Below are 19830 nucleotides of genomic sequence, written 5' to 3'. Positions count from 1 at the left end.
TCTACATGGCGCACTACAACGTCTGGCACATTATTGCTGAATTAATTAAATTGTGTGGCTTTACGTGCCAAAACCACGATTTGATTATGAGGCACGCCGTAGTGGGGGATTCCGAGGAATTTTGGTCCACCTGGGGTTCTTTGCATTGTACTCAAACCTAAGCACACGGGCGTTTTCGGATTTCGCCCCGATCGAAATAGGATATGGTGTTGGGCTTAGCAGCCCAACAACAAATCCATCAAGCAACCACGGGGGGTGCCACATTATTGTGTCATTTTCAACTCTGCACTGGAAATCGACCAATTAACACATTCTCTTGGAGAGATGACCGGGGGAAACTTATTATGCCAGCATCCAGGTTTGTCGTGTGGTTGTTCTCCTACGAATGCTCACCCAGCCCTTTTACTGCCAAACACTGCGTATATGATTGGGCCGTGAGGTTGTAAGGTATATGAGAAATAATGTAGAAAATGTGTACAATATTTAAATCATGGGGTTTTACGTGCCAAAACCATTTTCTGATTATCAGGCACGCCGTAGTGGAGAACGCCGGAAATTTCGACCACCTGAGGATCTTTAACGTGCACCTAAATCTAAGTGCACGGGTGTTTTCACACTTCGCCGCCATCGAAATGCCGCCGCCATGGCCGGGATTCGATCCCGCGACCTCGTGCTCAGCAGCCCAACACCATAGCCACTGAGCAACCACGGCGGGTGTGTACAATATCGACCTTGAAATACTCTCGAGACAATGTTTGAAAGATGTAAGCAGGTCCGATATTTCTCTCTCTCTCTCTCCTTTCTTTTGCATTTTCTAAATAATGCTTAGAAGTCGCATTCGGCAGATGGCATGATTACAAGTGATCATTTAAGTAACTTAAAAGTGCAGACCTTGCTTTTATGGCGTGGTGATAAATAGATAGATGACTAAGAACATTTTCTCGCTAGTTGCCCTTAATATTTACACTATGCGATTGCTGAATAAAACCCAGGTACTAACGCAGTCGGGTTCACGTACCAAAAATTTCGAGGTAACTACTCTTTTCGAGATGGCAGTTGTTAAATTTATGGCAGCAATCAATTTGTTGGAAACGCCGTAACGTGAAGAACTAGCCCGCGTACTGTGGCCGAAGCTCTTTTCCCTACAATAAACTAGCTAGCAGCGAAATGTCGCCTTACATCTTGCGGTCAACAAAAGGCACCTAAAACTAGTAGCGGCACGCATTCTCTTTGTACTTTGCTTGCGCGGTTGCGTTAAGAAAATTAATTTGAATACACATAGAAGTTTGTAAGTCAGAGGGGTTCTGTAAGAATACGAATACAAATGATCATTAGATCAATTCTAATTTGATCGCTCTAAGACATCTTCAGGCAAGCCAGGCCATCTAGCAACTTCACCAATCCCGGAGGTTTGGGCTGTGCCCCGTGTACATCACCCTTATCACGCCGCACTTTCAATTACAATTTTTCGTACGATTATTATGTGAATATCGGCATCATTCACTTGCATTCACGTCTTATATATACTGCGAAAGATTAGAAACTTGAAATGCTAAAAATAAAGAAGGACAAAAAGAAAACGTTGGTTGGACGGAGTTACCGCTTCCAACTCGCTATCTGTAGGTCCACAGTTCGAATCCAGGAGATGTGCTAAGCTTTTTTTTCGCTTTATATTTGATAAACCTTGCAGAAAGCACTTTGGGAGCACCTCGGCGAACATCCGAAAGCCTGGGGAAGTGACATAATAAAAAGAGATCACTCAAAAAGAAAACGTAATCTGCATTTCGGCAAAGCATCCTCTGGGCAGGAGGGTGCCATTCCTTCCTCACCCCCCCCGCCCCCCAGGTATCACTCCTTCAAATAGGTTTACAAGTTCGCTCAAACACTCGTTTTTCATGGGTGAAAGGGGGTGAGCTATAGACACTAGAAAATATATTCAAGGGTGTTCCCTTAGCATGCGACAACTTTCTTACCAAAGAACAAGTCCTTGTGAGGAGGGCAGTCCTTGCGCATCCGCACAAAATCCGGATTGGTTGCCAGGGTACATTCATGTGTTTGGAACTTTAGCCAAATGAGAATTCAGAGCTTGGAGACAATAGAAGTGATTTAGACGAGAATCAGGCAAGCCAGAACAATATCTACAGAAGATGAAGTTTTGCATTACCTGCAACCAGCCCCAGGTAAAATTAATCAAAAAGCTTCTGAATATTGTGCGACAGATTAGCATCCAATTATACGACGATGGAAGTTATGAAAAATGCAGGTAATTACTTTTCATGCGACAATCGTTCGCAAAGGCAAAGGATGACCTAAGTGCTTGCTCCAACACCTTCTTTCCAAATGCTAGACCTATCAGCTAGTGACTGCGTAACATGTAATCGTTTTCGTTTCTCATCACACTTCTAGTTGTCTAATAGAACACCAGTGATACGATACCTGCGACAAAGCATCACGTAACGGCATTCCACATATAAATAATTTCTCCCTCGCTGCCCTCCCCCTTTAAGCATAGCTGAAGAGCGCCTTTGATTCGTTGCTCGGTCAACCTTTTGCCGAGATGGGGAATTACTTGATGATTTCAGTATTATATGTCTGAAATGCGATAGGGCGGACGCATTCACTATTGTTTCATTAATTGCAACGCGGCTTAGGAAATGGAGAGGTTTCTTCCGGTGGTCCCGCCTTTATGACTGTGACATTAGAAAGATACGTCTGTATGTGATTCTTATCTGTGGGATGTAAACGTTGACGGGGGGGTTTACCTGTCGCATATTTGGCCGGACGCTTCAATCGCCACGTTTCATAGTGTGCTTAGGCTGGTGCCAATGAGAGTACAGGGGCAGAATCATGCTCCGTTCTAGGATGTTGGCGTCTCATCTTCGGTGTGCGATCAGCGCTTTGCTCTTGCTGTGCGTGCAAGCGTCTGCGGCAGGCAAGTGTTCATATATTTCACTCAACAAAGTACGCAGGAGAGCTTTCCCTGCGCATAGCTATATGTGCTGTTATTTATTACCACAGCGTGGAATACAAACAAGAAAAAAAACTCGGCCCTCTTGTTTTCGATATTAACAAACGGAGCTAAGTTAAAAGCAGTCAATTTTCCCACTTTAGACACAAGGAAAGAGAAAAATCAGCTTAGCTATGAAGAGCATGAGGCAAGGAGAAACGCATATTTTCGATTTCATTACTTAAACGCTCGTGGGTAGATTCAAGGTGACTTCAGGGGATTCTTTTAGCTCTAGTGCGGTTCATGAAATGAGTGACATGATTCTGCACATTTTCCTTGCTTTTTGGTTTTTGTTAATCTTCTTGTTCTTAAATTATTGTCTTCTCGTTCATTTCCTTCCATTTATCCCACCTTCAATTTTTATGCATATATCCACTCCGTAATCTGGAGGAAGCCATTGCGCTTCTTCGGGTGGCAGTCGCCAGCCTGCCCCTTCTTGTTTTCTGTTTTGTGTCTTTGCCATGCATAGAAGGTACAAAATCAACGTAAATACCTTGAGTTCTTAAACACATGTATCGTACGTGGCCATTACACTGAATTAAATATTAACAACTCAGAAAGAATCTAATAAAAGGCTGTGAGGTTCATATTTAACAATTTTTCCCTATTTGACTCTCCCAGTGAAATATAGCTGTGCAATAAGTTACAGCCACTCGAAGTACAAAGGAAAGAATTGAGGTTACTATTCCTTTCTATGGTTATTAATAATGAACTAGCAATTGACCCCTACCCATTCTTATAACCCATAACGATAAGATATACCCGACACAACTGCTCAAAAAGTTAAATTATGGGGCTTTATTTGCCAAAATCATGGTTTCATTATGAGACACGCCTAGGGTGAGATTCCGGAGTAATTGGCACCACCCCGTGTGGCCCTCTTTAACGCATGCTTAAATCTAAGCTCACGGGTGTTTTTGCCACCATTGAAATACGGCCACAGTGGCCGGGATTCAATCCCGCGACTTCATGCTTAGTAGCCCAACACCAAAACCACTAAGCAACCACTGCGGGCCCTACACCACTCTTACAACGCACTAACACCTTATTTTCTACAAAAAGACACATTTAAGTTTTATTTTTTCCCACGTACAATTATTGACTGGAATTCCTGACCAATAACATTTTTTAAATTTAATGTTCATTGTTTGTTTGCCTACTGTGTAATATCAGTTAGATTGCGATGCCTGCCCTGTCGGGACCTTGAGTCGGCTGTATGTATTAAATAGATATGGCCCTTAAGCTTAATTATTTCAGAACGAGTATGAACGCTTAATGCCTTTGCAGCTTTCGGTGTGCAGACTACATTGTGCAGTTCCTCAACGTTACATATGTGACAACTGTTAAATGTTAGATCTTAAAAGTTATTTAAATAATTGAACAAATTGCAAAAAGTTTATGTTCAATGACCTGGAAAGGGACGAAGAGTTCATGATTGGTAGTCAGCCTATCGAAGCTGGGAAGGAGTGCGTTTATCTAGGCCCAGTAAATGCAAGGTACTCGGATCATGAGAAGGCAATAGACCATACTTATTATAACCACGCCGGCATTACTTTCCGGCAATGACGCCCAAAGTGAGCTATCGGTGATGCTCGTGAGCAAAGCTACAATGCTAGCAAAAGGACCAAGACTACTAGAGTGCCCCGTTTCGCCCTCCGTAACGCTGTCTGGATATTATCCAGACTGGCTTTCAAAAACGATGCACATCAAATGCACTCAACGGCACCGAGGACCACGTCGTTTGGGGTTCGGGGAAAACCAGCGAAGTATCCGACGCGGAGGGGTTCATTGAAGATTCCGACGAAGATGCAACTTACCGAATAGCGACTTTTACTAGTCGATATTAGGGTAAATAAAGGTGTGTCATGTTCAAAGCTCTTTGTTTTATGAAAGAATATGGGCCGACCCATATGAAATTATTATTATTCTTTTTAGTTTTCTCGCAGTTCAACCTATAAGAGTTTACTTATGTTCGTGTTCGACCTATAAGTACGAATGCAAGCAGATTGAATGAAGCGCACGCGGTCGGCATTTACGGTTCATAAAAGGCAGCTCACGAAAAATCATTGAAAATTAGGAGACGACATTAGTGCCTCCTACAAGTATTAACCTATGCGGTTGAAGTTTTATGGCTGGCAATAAAGCTTAAGGAAATAAGCACCGCGAAACGAGTGGTGTAGCGGAAATGATCGATGTAACGTCAAGAGCAAAGAAGATCAAGAAGCAAGGAAGTCAAAGAAGCAAGCAACAAGCTCTACAAAGCAAATGGATGTAGCTGATACTCTAGATAAAGTTAATAGAAACAAGTGTATAGTTGGGCCGGCAGTAGGGCGCGTAGAAGAAGTAACTGATAGTCGGTTAGAGCAATAGAAATGGCTGCAAAGGGATGAGAAACTCAGTCTGCTGCGTGAGAGAATTTGATCGAGTGGTAAGGACAGGAAATTTGCTGGTAGAAATAGGACTGGCTGATGTGGCACTTAGGCAACTGAATATGTACGTGGGAGAGGTCTTTACCCAGCGCGGGACATAAACAAGGCGAATATGCTAAATGTTAATTATTTACATAGACAAATATCTTGCTTGGGCTGCTTAGTAGGGGTCGCGGGTTCAACTGTCACGGCGACGCATTTGGATGGGGACTAAATGGAAGAACGCCGTGTACCCTGAATTGAATGCGTGTCAAAGAACACCAGGTGGGCAAAATTAATGTGCAGTTCGCCACTACGGCGCGCGTCACAATCAGAGTGTGGCTTTTGGCCCGCAAACTCCCGGAATTAAGTTTTGCTTAAACTTTAGCACTTGAAACAGGAAAAGCAGATCATTGCAGTTTTTTCACCAGTCACTCAAACTATGCGCAGTATAAAATTTGCTTGTAGCGTTTTGATGTACGGAATTGCCATTTTCCAATTGCATGGTATAGACACAACGCATTTATTTACACCTTTCCGAAACCCTTTGATGCATAATTTTCCCTTGAACACTAAGGAATACGTGAGATCGCAATGCCCGCCGGAGTTATCTTTAATTCCCAATTCTCTGTCGGGCGCGTTATTGTATGGTATTGCGTAATAGCGGAGAAATTCCGTAGTGTAAATTGAGATAGGGTGGGTAATAACGATGAATGATTATTCGATCAATCGAAAAAAAATGTATTTCGCAACACGGATAATCTTCTTTGATGGTCGCCTTTCATTTAATCGACTTAATCAAATAGGCCTGTTCGATTGATCGTTTTCGAGAGTTTTACAGCAGTGGCGCGAAAATTTTGAAAGCGTACTGGAATGGGAGGGCAGGCGTGGTGACTGCGCGGCTGTGGTAGAGCGACTGTCGACTGTTTTTCCGAGTTCCGAGCGATGGCGCGCCGAGCGCTTTCCCACTCTTTCCCCACACCGCACACGCCGTCACGCCACCCGAAACCGGAGGCACGAAATGTCCTCGAGAGTCAAGACATACTATAGCGGCCCGGTCCTTCATCGTCGTGCCACTCCCAGTCCGCTAAAGACGTGGCACAGTAGGCGCGCCGGTTTGGAGCGTGTATTTGACATATATAGCAAATTAGTCCATGTAGATTCTAGCAAATCTTTCCACTAAACCAAGAGTGGGTGGGGAGGGGTTCCTCAGGACTCAATAAAGTTATTTCCTCCTTCCAGCCAATTGACAATCCTTCACTCTGTAGAAATGCACATGTGGCTTAAAATCCTTAACCAGTAATTTTCTTTTCCCCTGTGCCTATTATAATTACTTGCATATGTCAGTTAAATTTCACAGTTTGCTTTTGCCATTTTTTATTTCTCGTTTAACCGTATTGTAGAGGGATTCACTAGTGTCATCAATCTTACTTAAATATGCACAAGTGCCATTTAATAACACATGTTGTTTATCTTTTCCAAAGCCACTAGTGCCAAGTATATTTAGTCTTTAAGAACTGAACATAACCCTTTATCGAACGCTTATATATTTGTGTTTCAAACTTACTTCGACATCTCAAACGTTATAGACCCTACAAAAGTAGATAACTGTGTTTCAAGCTATTTTAATGTGCCCGGTAAAAATTTCGATTAACAAATTAATCGATGAAAACTACTGCATCGAAAGCATCGATCAATGATGGAAGCGATTAATCGTTAATCGAATAAAAATTTTATGGTCCATCCTCAAATTGAGAGAACTGCTCGTCGGAAACTGTGATGTGAGTCAGATATTTACTTTTATAAGGCTTTTCATTGCAGAAACAACCGGTGATTGTCGACCTGGTCTTGAAAATATATCGAAGGGAAAGCTTTTTTCTGTACCGGTTTTTGTTTTGCTCAATGAAATGTTTCAGGTGCACTTAAGAGAAGAATATAACACGGCTCCTAATTGTCAAATTCTGTTTCTATTTTGACGTTAAGCGGAACAAAGTGTTAAAGATACTTTGAAAATGCTCATTAACCTTTGAGGATGTAGGTTGGAAAGACTGCGTATGTATTGTTATAGGAACGTCAGACGTAACCACTTATATTACGTAAAGACAAGTCGTTGGGTAGGGTAAGACGATGGTGCTTGGGATAGACACATGGGAAAAAGCGGCCTTGCTTATCGTCGCTTCTGGCTGTCACAACGGATCCCAGTGGACCTCCGCTTAGCATGAGCTTCCTACTAAGTAAGCATGGTGCGACCTCTTGCCTGCCTGGATATTGAGTGTGCAGTTCTATTAACTGATAAAATAAAAGAGTCAGATGTATCTTTCAAGTAGATGCTTACGGTGCAAAAGACCTTGATAGTCGTGATAGCCCGAGCTGCGTGCGTGCTTCCACACGCAATGACAAACAGAGATAAGTGCATCTCTATTGCGCGCATTTGCAGCAAACGAGAGTGACTACCGTTGTGGCCCTCTTTATTTCTCTTTGTGTATCTCAGAAGCGGTCTCCTGCAACTGTGATGTTATCGGCGGCTTCACTTATTGTCTGCCTTATCATTTTTTTTCTTTGCGTGCCGAGTGCCTGATATCAGCAAACAACCCTAATACCCGATAACGTGCTGCGATTAAGGTATTTTGTGTCTTGGTGCACGATTTTATGTTCTAGTTTCATCTGGGATGAAGAACACTCACAACAGCAGCATGGCATGATAACGCATTCGTTGTGGTCAACTTCCTCTCAGTTTGTACATGTTGGGAGGTCTACTCTATTCTACCTGTTTTGTACACTGTTGCCTAGCTGACCTCCTGCGGATACTTGGATATGCAGGAATCTACATGAACGAGCGCGCCGGTTCTGTGACGTCGTCATCCTTGCTTGAATCGATTCTTTGTCCTATCGCCTATATGTCTGTGCAAAAGTGCCTGCTTGAGGCATCTGGTATTGCAAAAGCGCAATAGATCGTCTAGCGTACCATCGTTCTTTTTATTCACGTCACGTAATAACATGGATTGGCGCCTTTTGCTGGCACCGGCTACGCCTCGTCGCCTGGCAAACAAAATTGTTTAACAGTATGAATTAAAACACGGAATATAGTCAGGTAGCATAAACACAATGTTCTACACACGAGTCGAAAGAACCCGCAGCATATAAGCATGCGCATAAGTTGGTCGTAGTAGTTCTGCGGAAACCCGCAAGGTGGAGAGAAGTAATAAATAAAGGGAAAATAAGACATCCACCCGTTCGTAGCGATTGCTACAAAGGAAACCCATACGGGTTCCTCGAAAGAAAAGCCTCATAGTTGAAGAAAAATTCGCCCTGGTCCGGGACGAATTCGTCCTGGTCCCGGACCAGGACGAATTTTCATTCAACTATGAGGCTTTTCTTTCGAGGAACCCGTATGGGTTTCCTTTGTAGCAATCGCTACGAACGGGTGGATGTCTTATTTTCCCTTTATTCAAAACTACAAGTTGGTCGACTTCAAGCATTTACGACCCATGGCACGCAATCAATGCCTCTCGAATCAATGCGCAATAACGTCGACCAGCTTCCGATGCACGGTTCTGTCTCTAAACCTTCTCGGTCGTCGGTCTGGTCTCCCGATTTCTGACGTTTGCTTTCTTAGGAATGGAAGAGAAAGCATTGACAACTTCCTTCCCTGTTGCCACTGTTTTGCATCCTTGCGAAAAGTTTTCCTTGAACTCCCACTTCGGCATCGTGCGTCATCCATGATTGCTCTAAATCTGTTATTGTTTGAACCTGTATGGATGAACCGGCCCATTGGGCAATCTGCACTGCACTTCATACAATTATAAAAACATCGAACAAGTATTAGGCTTGAAGTTTAGTCACGTGTTCTCACCAAATATGTATTTCGTGCTTTCTTTTTGAGTTTGGCAATTTATATAGCTGCAAGTTTCTTTTGTAGATAGTGGGGACAATCCGTTAGCCGAAGCTCGGTAACTATATCGTCGGTATAAATACACACCATTGGCATTGGTCGAGGTGCTGGGTGGTTGGTCCAGAGCTTCCGCAAAACTTTAGCAGCAGCGTGGAAAGAGACAAGGAACAAAAAATAACAGTTTACATCATAGCAATTTTACCTTCAAGTAGAGACTCCCGGACGTCGACCGCCGAGTCGGTCAGTGCTGTATCACAGAGCGTGGTGGCAAATTTTGCGGTGAGTGTGCTCGCGTGTTGGAAAGTCAGGCGTCATTTACCCACGAATGAACTGTTCCGGGCAACGGAGCACAGTACGCTCGCTCTCGTGCACGTTATAGTCGTGCACTATAATATATATATATAGAATATATATATATATATATATATATATATATATATATATATATATATATATATATATATATATATATATATATATATATATATATAGTCAGTAATGCTCAACCACATGCTTGGGTACCTGCGCCATAATTTTTCACTAGCCCATTCTTCTCTTGAACTTCTTCTTTATAAAAACTTTGTTCGTTCCAAGCTAGTAAATACATCAGCTGCGTGGGATCCATTTACGGAGTCTTACTAGTCAGCTTGATGCTGTGCTGAATTGTAGCGCACGCTTCATTTTTTTCCAACTACTCCTGTCTTTCCAGTGTTTCATCTACACTCTAACGGCAAAGACAGTTCCGGGCACTCTCTCTGAGGGGAGTATCTGCTTGTCCCATATTTCACTCTCTTTTTCGAGAGTAGATCGACCCTCTTTGAGAGAGAGTAGGTCAACTCCTACTGACCCAGTTTTCTTACTCCACCGCAAGGGAGTGCTAGTACTCTTCTGCAGAGTGCTAATACTCTCTCCACAGGGAGTGCTAGTACTCTTCTGCAGAGTGCTAATACTCTCCCCACAAGGGTAATAGTGCTCCCCCAGGCCGAGTGCTTCTACTCCTCCAAACCGAGTGTTTCTGCCCCCCCCCCCCCCGCCAAACAGAGTGCTCGTACTCCTTCAGAACAGAGGGCTAGTACTCTTCCTGATAGTGTGAAAGCACGATGTAGATCAATGGTCACGTTTGAAGGGATTCTCAATACTTACTAGTGGGGAATATTTGATTCCTTCATGAGCAGCTTCTGCATTAAGCTTGGTGAATGGGATGTTACCTGTAGTCGCCGAGTTGTTCAAATGAAATATTTTCTCTCTTAAAAGGTCAAAATCTTTATTGATCAGTCACAAGACAATCTGAGTAATAATTTGAGAAACGTACTGACAAACACATAAAATCAGATTACAATGATGCCCATGAAGTTTAGAACACATATTGTAATAAAACATAAGTATATTCTCTAAAACTTCATCAGTATTACAGTGTACAAATATCCTTTAATTTCAATTGGCTCCTTCTTTTCAAAAATAATGTAAAATGGAAAGTTAAACATGTAAGAAACATGTGTAAAGTAACAAAGTATTGACACTATGATCGAAGAGAAATATGCGCCACATTACGGGCCAGCAGACGCATTTCTGGCACAAAGCGCGTGCACTTATGTGGCTGAGCTTACCAGATGCGCTGCTAAGCATGGGGCTGCTAATGTAGATGAATTGTGCAAAAACTGTTTTTGTGTGCCATGTTCTAAGACAGCAGCTCATTTGATAATATCCTGTACAGCGTATGGACCTTCCTGACTGAGAGTACAGTGCATTTTAAAATGTGTTGTATATTTTCATGTGAGGCTGCAGGTCTAGCTAGCTTTGCTTATGTTTCACATGAAGTTATTTATGTATGGGCTGCACCTCATTGTTTCTAAGTGTGCGTTGTCGTTGTTCTGCAGCAATATCCTGCGCGGTCTCAAATCGGTACAGAGGCGTATTATATCTCTTATTTGGTTGGCCTCCTCACAAAAGTAGTTTACTGGTGCTGTTGGAATTCATCCGTTACAATTTCACAAATAAATAAAATTAAATTTACAATATTATTTAGTGCGTAGCAAATGAGTATAAAACTGCAAGGAGCATTGGCATTAAAATATTTATACGGGCAAGGATAAGAACCTACTGCAAGACCTTCGGAAATGCTTTATGATACTTTTTACAGTAAAGTACATCATTTTAAATTACTAAAGCATGCGTCACGCTAGTTTCGACGCGTATTTGCAGCCCTCATATCGGCAACACCGGGGAGGCGTCGTTCAATATCGTCGCTCGCACGGAGTACGACCTGTAGGCGACGAGCGAACGCGACAGCCATCTCCATCGCATCGCTTGTAGCTGTCGCGCGCAAGATCGCTAATATAGGTTTTATACTTTATTAAGCATAAAAAATGGATTCCTCATGCGTTTTCAGCAAGCTCAAGATAACGCACCCAAATCACCTCTTGCAGCATGCAGCTGAATGCCTGCGGCAAAGTTTCTACCTAACACTGGTGCTGCACGTAACTTCAGTGGTCGCTGTTTAGCCATGAGCGAGACACCGTCAAGCGCGCGGCTTATTTATAACGAAAGCGTGCCGCCAGCAAAATGACGCGTTCTGTTATGTGACTCCTTACTTCAACAGCGTTCCGTACCCAGTAGACTGCCAAACTGAATAAATTCAAACACACAAAAGCCACGCTAAGCACGCTCCGCATAGGCTCGGAATCACGGGCTGGTGAACAAACCATTTTAAGCGTCCTCTCGCCTCAACATACCATGTGTCTGGCAGCATTTGCGATTTAAAAAGCTCTTACGGATAGTGGCAAGTGATAAAATCACGTATAGTTATCGCGACGACAGGCTTTATTGACTGACATCGAGACACAGCGCGCTTGCCTTGTCCGTTGTCAATCGCGTCGGCTAAGCGCCGCGAGAACTTCCTGGCGATTGCATGTCATATACGAAGAATGTGCACCTAAGTTAGAATTCACTTACCGTGGAGTATTTCTTGTTATATGCAACGAATGACGAACGAATGTATTTTCGCGGCGACGCGAGATGGCTGACACACGATCTCCCTTGGATGGCCTTCGTTGCAGCTCGCTGGACGGATCACATTTCTGCGGTGCTGTGCTGTTCCGCGATGTTGAGCGCGCGCGCGGTGGAGCAAATCCGGAGTGAAAAAGTAGAGCGCTTGCTACGCGTTCCTTTGAACTGTGGCTGCTTGCTCTCTTAGAAGCAAAACGGTGTGTTCTTTGCTCAGCGTGCGTGAGTGATACATCGCCATGCTCGGGGCCAGCCTTTTACAGATGAAGCAGAAGAGTACGCTACGTTTTGTTCTCTATTGCCGCAAGAGTAGAACGAGCATTGTATTCTCTCTCTGAAGGGCAGAGTGAAAAGCACATTTCACTTTCTTCTTGGTGACGGAGTGAGCAATGCATTTTACTCCACTCGACATTTCGCGAGAGTAAAACGACGCTTTGAAGAGTAGATCGGCCGCTTCGTTCCTGCGATACCCTCCCTAGTTTTTAGAAGGTATGAAAGCATCGTTACAGCTTCCATCGCTTTCCTTACGCAGGAAAATAGCACATCTCTCCTTATTTCATAGGATTTACTACCACAACCCTCGTCTTAAGCAGGAATAACTTTCTCACCCTTCATTCATATCACCTCGTATTGACCATCGTTATGAAGTGCTTGTTCCTCGTTGTCACACTAACCAACACTTTCATTCTTTCATCCCTCAAACTTGTAATTATTGGAACAACTTGCCCAGCTGCATTGTATCTATTACAGACCCCAGTAACATTAAAAATACGCTTGAATATGTTACCTAACATTTCCTTTGTGCTTTTTTTTCGTATTTATTGTTCCCACTCCCTTCTTTAGCGCCCTACGGGCCCTGAAGGTATTCAAATACGTAAATAAATATATAAATAAATAAATATATAAATAAATAAATACATACATGCATAAATAAATAAATAAATAAATATAAAACGCAACGCCATGCCGCTTGTGTGAAATTTAAGGCGATATACGTCCATTGGTCATAGATTTAGTTAATCAGTTTTGCTTAACGAGTAAACAGACTTTTTGCAGGAACCTACTCTAGCTGTTTGCTCGACCGCAGTACTTTCCTTGACTTCAGTTGCAGCACCGCAATAAGGGATATGCGAAATTTTGCAAGTGTGCTTCCGCACGAATGTCGCTTGACCCACGCCTGATGCCAGGCGTCGGCCTACAAGTGTATATAAGAAAGGAGTGCACGAGCTGGTGCAGCTATTTTTGCCACCATGTCTTCTTTACTACAGTCTAGCTGTTTACGGGCCTATCCTCTGCGGAATGGTCCTGTGAGCGGTAGGTAAGCCATATTGTGCAGCGTAACTCAATAATGTCAAAAAGGCTACTTGAAGTATCTCGCACATCCCCTATATGTTGTACCGTGCCTCTGGAGAGATCATGGGCAGTCTGTGTAATCCATATCCTATGCCAAATGGCGAAATAAATTTGTGTTAGGAGTAGCAGCTCCTAGGTTCATTCTCATCCGCTATTTTGCAGCACCAGGCAAGAGAAAATGCGACTTCGAGGACGGCTGGTGCACATGGAAAAACAAGAAATCGTCCAACGGTGACCTAGCATGGCTGTTAGGAAGCGAAAATCTCGAACCGACGCTTCTAAGGCCAAGTAAAGATCACACCCGCGGAAGCGCAAAAGGTAACTGCGGCACTTCACCCCATGGCAAATATATGAAAGCAAGCTGACCACTTTTTTTATGTACTGGTGAACCGCACACTACTTTTTTTGACGGTAATGTAGTTTATAATGTAACACGTTGGCACAGTATTGCGTTATATACAGCAGCTTTATTTCTCCTCATAAGAAAGTAAAACGAAAACAAGTTTGAAATAACGTTAACAGCCAGAGCTGCGGAGAGCAGAACGGCGTGCAGCCGCAATATGGTAGGCATAGAGCTGCCGCAGGAATTATGACCGCATGACAATTTTTATCAAACAGTGAGGCAAAGAAAATACACAGGACAGCAACTATACTGTTGTATGCAGACACCATCCATGCTTGTGAAGTCAAATTCGGTGCTTCCCCATACATGATGAATCGCGCTCAAGGACCCTCGCCCTCTCTAGCAGTTGCCTTTAAGCCTCTTGCATTCAAATCGTCATGCTGTAGATAGATACCAATAAGTGTGGAGGAACTGCTTTTCTAGTTCACATGGATGCAGATATGCTGAATGTCGTGAGGCTGTATTACACAAGAAACATGCCATAGCGTCTACGAGAGGGTAACTTACGACATAGCGGTGTGAAACCCTCCTGCAAGATATGAAAAATTTGTATTCTGGCGGCCTGATCGAAATGAATAAGTTCACTAAACCCCAATATATCAAAGCGAGTTGGAAAAAAAAGAAAACGATAGATGGATCTCTGACGCAGAGGAGCTTATACCTTTTGCATTCTACAGAAACATTGCTACCTTTCTTGCTTCCGCGTGGAAAAGCAGTGGACGAACCATGGTGCTCACTCAAGGCTTTCGAGCAATTCTTATGATGGTCTAGCACTTATAAAGCGCTTCACAAAGTGGAAATCTGTGACCTTCGCATAAAGTAGACTAGCGGTGGGCCAAGGTACCGAGATATTAAAACTACTTGGCGGTCTTCGTTTCCGAACAGTGTATCGGGTGTGGACGCTTAGTCCGACTGTACCGAAATACTCCGCAGTACTTGAGGCACCTGTAGCTTTCACTGTAGCTTTAGCAGTGTGGGCTAAGGTTCAGTATTGTTATATTGTAGAGTGTTCTTGATAGTTCAACTCTGCTACACTCGACATAAAGGGTACAGGAAGAAAAAACAGATGTTGGCGTGCGAAATTTGAAGTGGGCCTTGCAGTCTTCCGATGCCGGGAACGTCGCTTTATACATCACGGACAGCTTGCCGACGAGACGAGCGTTCTCTCTCCAGTCAATTTAAGACTGCCCTCCTTCGATTTTCTTTATCATGGAGGAGTCCTTTCACGAAGCGCCAAAAGACGCAAGACAGTTCGTACCTTTGAAGGCCATGGCTGCAGGTGTCTGCAGCACAGGGCTCACGGCAGTGAGAGCTAACTGTTATTTTCTCGCACACCACTCCCACGTGACCTAGTTTCACTGCACTTGCGGCATTGTTGTGACCTCAGAATTATATATACACACACACACACACACACATATATATATATATATATATATATATATATATATATATATATATATATATATATATATATATATATATATATATATATATATATATATATATATATATATATATATAACACGCGGCTTTCTTTTTGGCACAGCGGCAGAAATCAGCGTGTCAAAGGAAAAACTAGGCCTTTACCATTATTCTGACACAAAGGGCCTGGCGAGGCAATAGGCCAGATTGATGACGACAGGCTTAGCGGCTTCAGGATCTCCAAGTCAGAAAAGTAATATATAAGTGTTCAAGGTCCGTAACCCTTCTTCAAATGGCCCAGCGCGGTTTCATGTGTAAGGTGAATAGCCAGGACATCTTTTTAGGGAGTTCATATTCAAGTTACTGATTTCGGTACGTACTATCGCTTCCAGAAATACAGAGAGAGATTCCTTGTTGATTCTGCTAAACTTATTGCTGAGCGGGCGCGACAAAAAACGGATGGTGTCGGCTTCAGTACTCTCCCTGACGCTTACAGTCAACGTATTTCGCAAATGGCACTAGCTGCACCACACGCCGATCGAGGTAGAAAATTCCCAACATTCGCCCCCCCCCCCACCTTATATATAATGAGCATTAAATTAAGAACAACGCCCCCTCCAAAGGAAACTTGTAAGGGGCTGCTCAGTGCTTTTGCGGACATTATCAATGCAACCGCTTCTCTTGGCAATTCTAAGCGGTAGCAATGCTGCATATCAACGACAGATTCGCCGGTACTGACGTACGCTCATAGCTAAAAAAATATTCAAGGCTGCTTTGATATTTAAAATATGTGACGCGCTTCGCGGATCCATTCCTTACTTCCAGCGTGGTTCCTGGTTTCACGATAGCTTATTCTGCATTCTAACCTTGTTCTAACTGCCACAAGAATGTGTGGCAGCGCATGCCGTATTTTCTCCACACACGTTTGCATGCAGCCTTGAAATCATCATGCGCCGTAGAGAAACATAGTTCTTTTTTTTCAGGATCGTATCTGTTGTTGAGCAACTTCGAGAGGAACACCGGTGAGAGAGCTGATCTTATTGGTGATGTACTTCCTTCCGGCAGTGGCTTAACGCCGTGCGTCGAGTTTTGGTACGACATCTCTGCAGACAACGACACAATTCTCACGGTAAAACGAACCCCTTAATGTTATAATTTCCTGTCATTTTCATGTATGCCTGACTAGGTACGAACACGTCTGTCCGTGCTCGTATAAATAGAAAGTGAACAATGAGATAAGGAAACTTTGATCAAAAAGAAAACATTCTGCCGTATCATAGTGTCACATGATGCATTATTTTTATACTGGGCCTCTCTACCTGAATAACTAAACGAAAGATAACGACTAATTTAACAGCGTATTTGAGAGTGCTGCGTAAATTATAAGATCAGCAACCCACGCAAGGAAGTCAGCTGATTACTGCTTTTTGTCACCTGATTTTCTAAGTATTCATAAATAAGAAAGCTGACTTTTTTATTGTTTTTTGTATACTTGATGGCGACACCAACCGCTGTGGCTCAGTGTCTATGGCGTTTTGCTGCTGCGTTCGAGGTCCCGGGTTCCACTTTCGACGTGGTAACCTGATTCGCATAGGGACGGAATGCAAAAAAAAGCACGCTCCTGTTCTGTGCTTTGGGTGCAGCTAAGGAAATGCAACTAAAAAGAAAATGTTGTAGATCTCTCCACTAGCACTCCATAATAATCCTCTCTGGTGTGGTGAGACATTAAATCCTGCAATTTAATTTCAACTTTACAATCAAAGCAAAAGCACGTTAATTTTCAAGTCAAATCACAGATTTGTTTGCGCTGCACTGTCTTTCGCGCAACCAGATTTTTTTTTCTTCTTGCGTCGCATGTAAAATAAAGCAACTGAAGTTTTAACGACATCATCAATACTATCCAATGTTACTTTCAAAACACACCGTTAAAGATCACTCAACGCCCTCCTTCTTGACCATACGATGGTACGATGCTTTTATTTTTGCGTGGCCACTGAGAAGATAGAAGGAAAATAGGAAAAGCAGGGAGGTTAACCAGACGTGAATTCTGACGTTAACCAGCCACTGAATTCGCATCCTGCAACACAGTGTAGCTTGTGCCCTGAACCTGAGTAAGGCGTGGATATCGTGAAATGGTAACCACCCAGAAAATGCACAAATGTTTGAAATAGAACGGGCCAAATTTGTCTTGTGAAGTGAAAAAAAAAAGAACTAAGCGAATAACTGGCCACAGTGATGGTGGCGATGAACATCATGCTAATGCTAAATCGAAAGACTCACCGGAAGTTCCCGACCTGCAATGCGGCCTCAGTCACTACTGCTGTACAGTGGAAGCGGCCTAGCGCTCGTGCTTTCAACCTTAAAAAAAATCTCTCAGACTTTCTTTTAGGGAGTAAAACCAAAATTCCTAGAAATAAGTTAGGAAGTATGGTTCCATAAATTATCAAATTTAATCTGTTTGAAGACAAAATTGGAAGCTTCGGGTTTGTGATCTACATCGTCACACTAATAGCCTTAACAGTGAATTATTGCAGTCCCTGAATAGCTACAGTTAACACAACGAAGCGGTGTTTTCTCCACTTGAATGCAGCCAATGTATAGTCGGACTTATCTCAAGCAGGAGAGCAGCAGGTGTTTTTAAGGATGATGAAATCTATTTCGATGTCGTATACATAAGAATTTTTTGCAAGTGGATGCACTTATTTACATGTGCCTGTCTTGTAAAAGTTGCTGCAATTATTTACAGAGCATGTACTATGTTTACATACTCAGTACATGTATGCATAATTCTATATGGCAGATGGACCTAACCAGTGGCGAGAGGTTTCAATGACCGATGAATAGGCTCACCGCTATCAATATGCTTTCAGCGTTGCGTGTTTTGCTGGCCGAAGTCGCCGAAGAGTTAACGTTTTGACTATGGTATTAGTAAGGCTTGTTCTTTCTCCTTGAAGTTGATCAAGTCTTCTCGAGGTGATAATTGGCCTTGATGAAGCAAGCGGCAGGTTGGAGGTGACAAGCAGTAGTTACAGTGCCCTGGAAACTTTTGCGCACTCAAATGCAGAGTTTGCAGAGTAAAGCTGATGGTAAACGGGGAAGTAAACAGCGGCTTACCATTCTACAGTTCCTAAGTTGGAGCCTAGGACCACTGTCTTTACATACGACCAACTGACTCCCTCTGTTCGAACCCCAACCTGTTACGGCCCAGACTAGCGTTGCATCGTACGGAGTCTTACTGATTTATCAGTTTAGTGATTACAACGTGTTTCGATGTCGGGGTCCGAGTGGCCATTAAGTTTCCATGCCTGATGGGCCAAGTGCATGGCGATCTGGAGGACGCGGGTAATGGTGTCTCGCGTCGCATAGTCGGTCGCAACGGCGACCCACTTGTTGCCTGATGTCGAGGTTAGAAAGGGGACCAAGAATGTCGGGCCCAGCACAAAAGAATGGTTCAGTGGGGATCTCTATAGGGTGAATAAGATCGGCTGGAAGCACAGCTGGCGCTCACGACGTTGGCACTGGTCGCAGCTAGCGACATATCGTTACACGGAGCGGTAGAGACCAGGCCAGAAGAAACGACGCTTGACGCGATCATAAGTGTGGGTGACACCAAGGTGACCAGCGGTGCGCTCATCATGAAGCTGGAGGACGACAGCTGACCGCAGACGGGCAGGCATGACGAGAAGGCGATCAGGGCCGTAGGGATACATAGTACGGCTGTGCAAGATGCCATCGGCAAAGCAGAACAAGTGGAGAGAAGGGTCGGGTGTAGCAGAGCTAAGACTGTCGATGATACAACGTAAAGTCGAGTCGCGGCGTTGTTCGTCACCTACACTTATTAGGTGGCCCGATATAGACAAGACGCAAGCGTCAGTGCCTTGTTCGGTGACGTAAGGGGAACCCACGGGATGCCGAGATGAGCAGTTAGCACCGGAATACCGAAAAAGAGTGTTCTTGGAGGTGGTGACCCTAACGACTAAAGCAGTTTGTAGATTTTTTGAGCGAAGAAACCAAAACAGAGGTTACGGTGTTCAGTTACGACGCTAAAGGTGTGGCCAAACGGGTAGGGATGAAATTTGGCGACAGCATAAAGAAGAGCAAGGCACCCTCGTTGTGTGGTTCAGTAATTCTTTTCCTTTGCGGACAGGAGGCGGCGAGCGTACGCGATAACGCAGTCGTGTCCGCACTGACACTGTGCGAGGACGGCACCGATTCCATGGCCGATGGCACCTGTGGGAACTTCTGTCGGTGCAATTGGATCAAAATACACTACAATAGGAGAAGTCCTGAGGGCATCGATAAGCGCCGAAAAGGCAGCAGCACTGGGCGAGCTCCTTCT

The 19830-nt window shown here is 43.6% G+C and overlaps 1 protein-coding gene across 1 annotated transcript in view; it reads left to right on the top strand.

Moving 5' to 3' along the window:
• Window positions 1–2757: 2757 nt before the first annotated feature.
• The window catches only part of LOC142578384 (MAM and LDL-receptor class A domain-containing protein 2-like), a 28638-nt gene continuing 11565 nt past the window's right edge, over window positions 2758–19830 (top strand). The window contains exons 1-3 of the mRNA XM_075687778.1: window positions 2758–2932; window positions 13826–13981; window positions 16475–16620. Of these exons, the coding sequence (XP_075543893.1) occupies window positions 2848–2932; window positions 13826–13981; window positions 16475–16620 (387 nt within the window). The 5' untranslated portion in view covers window positions 2758–2847. The remainder of the gene's footprint in view (window positions 2933–13825; window positions 13982–16474; window positions 16621–19830) is intronic.

Source organism: Dermacentor variabilis, chromosome 4 (genome assembly GCF_050947875.1).
Source record: "Dermacentor variabilis isolate Ectoservices chromosome 4, ASM5094787v1, whole genome shotgun sequence".
NCBI classification, from domain to species: Eukaryota; Metazoa; Arthropoda; class Arachnida; order Ixodida; family Ixodidae; genus Dermacentor; species Dermacentor variabilis.
Note: the sequence above shows the minus strand (reverse complement) of the source record. Positions and strands in the feature narration are given on the sequence as shown.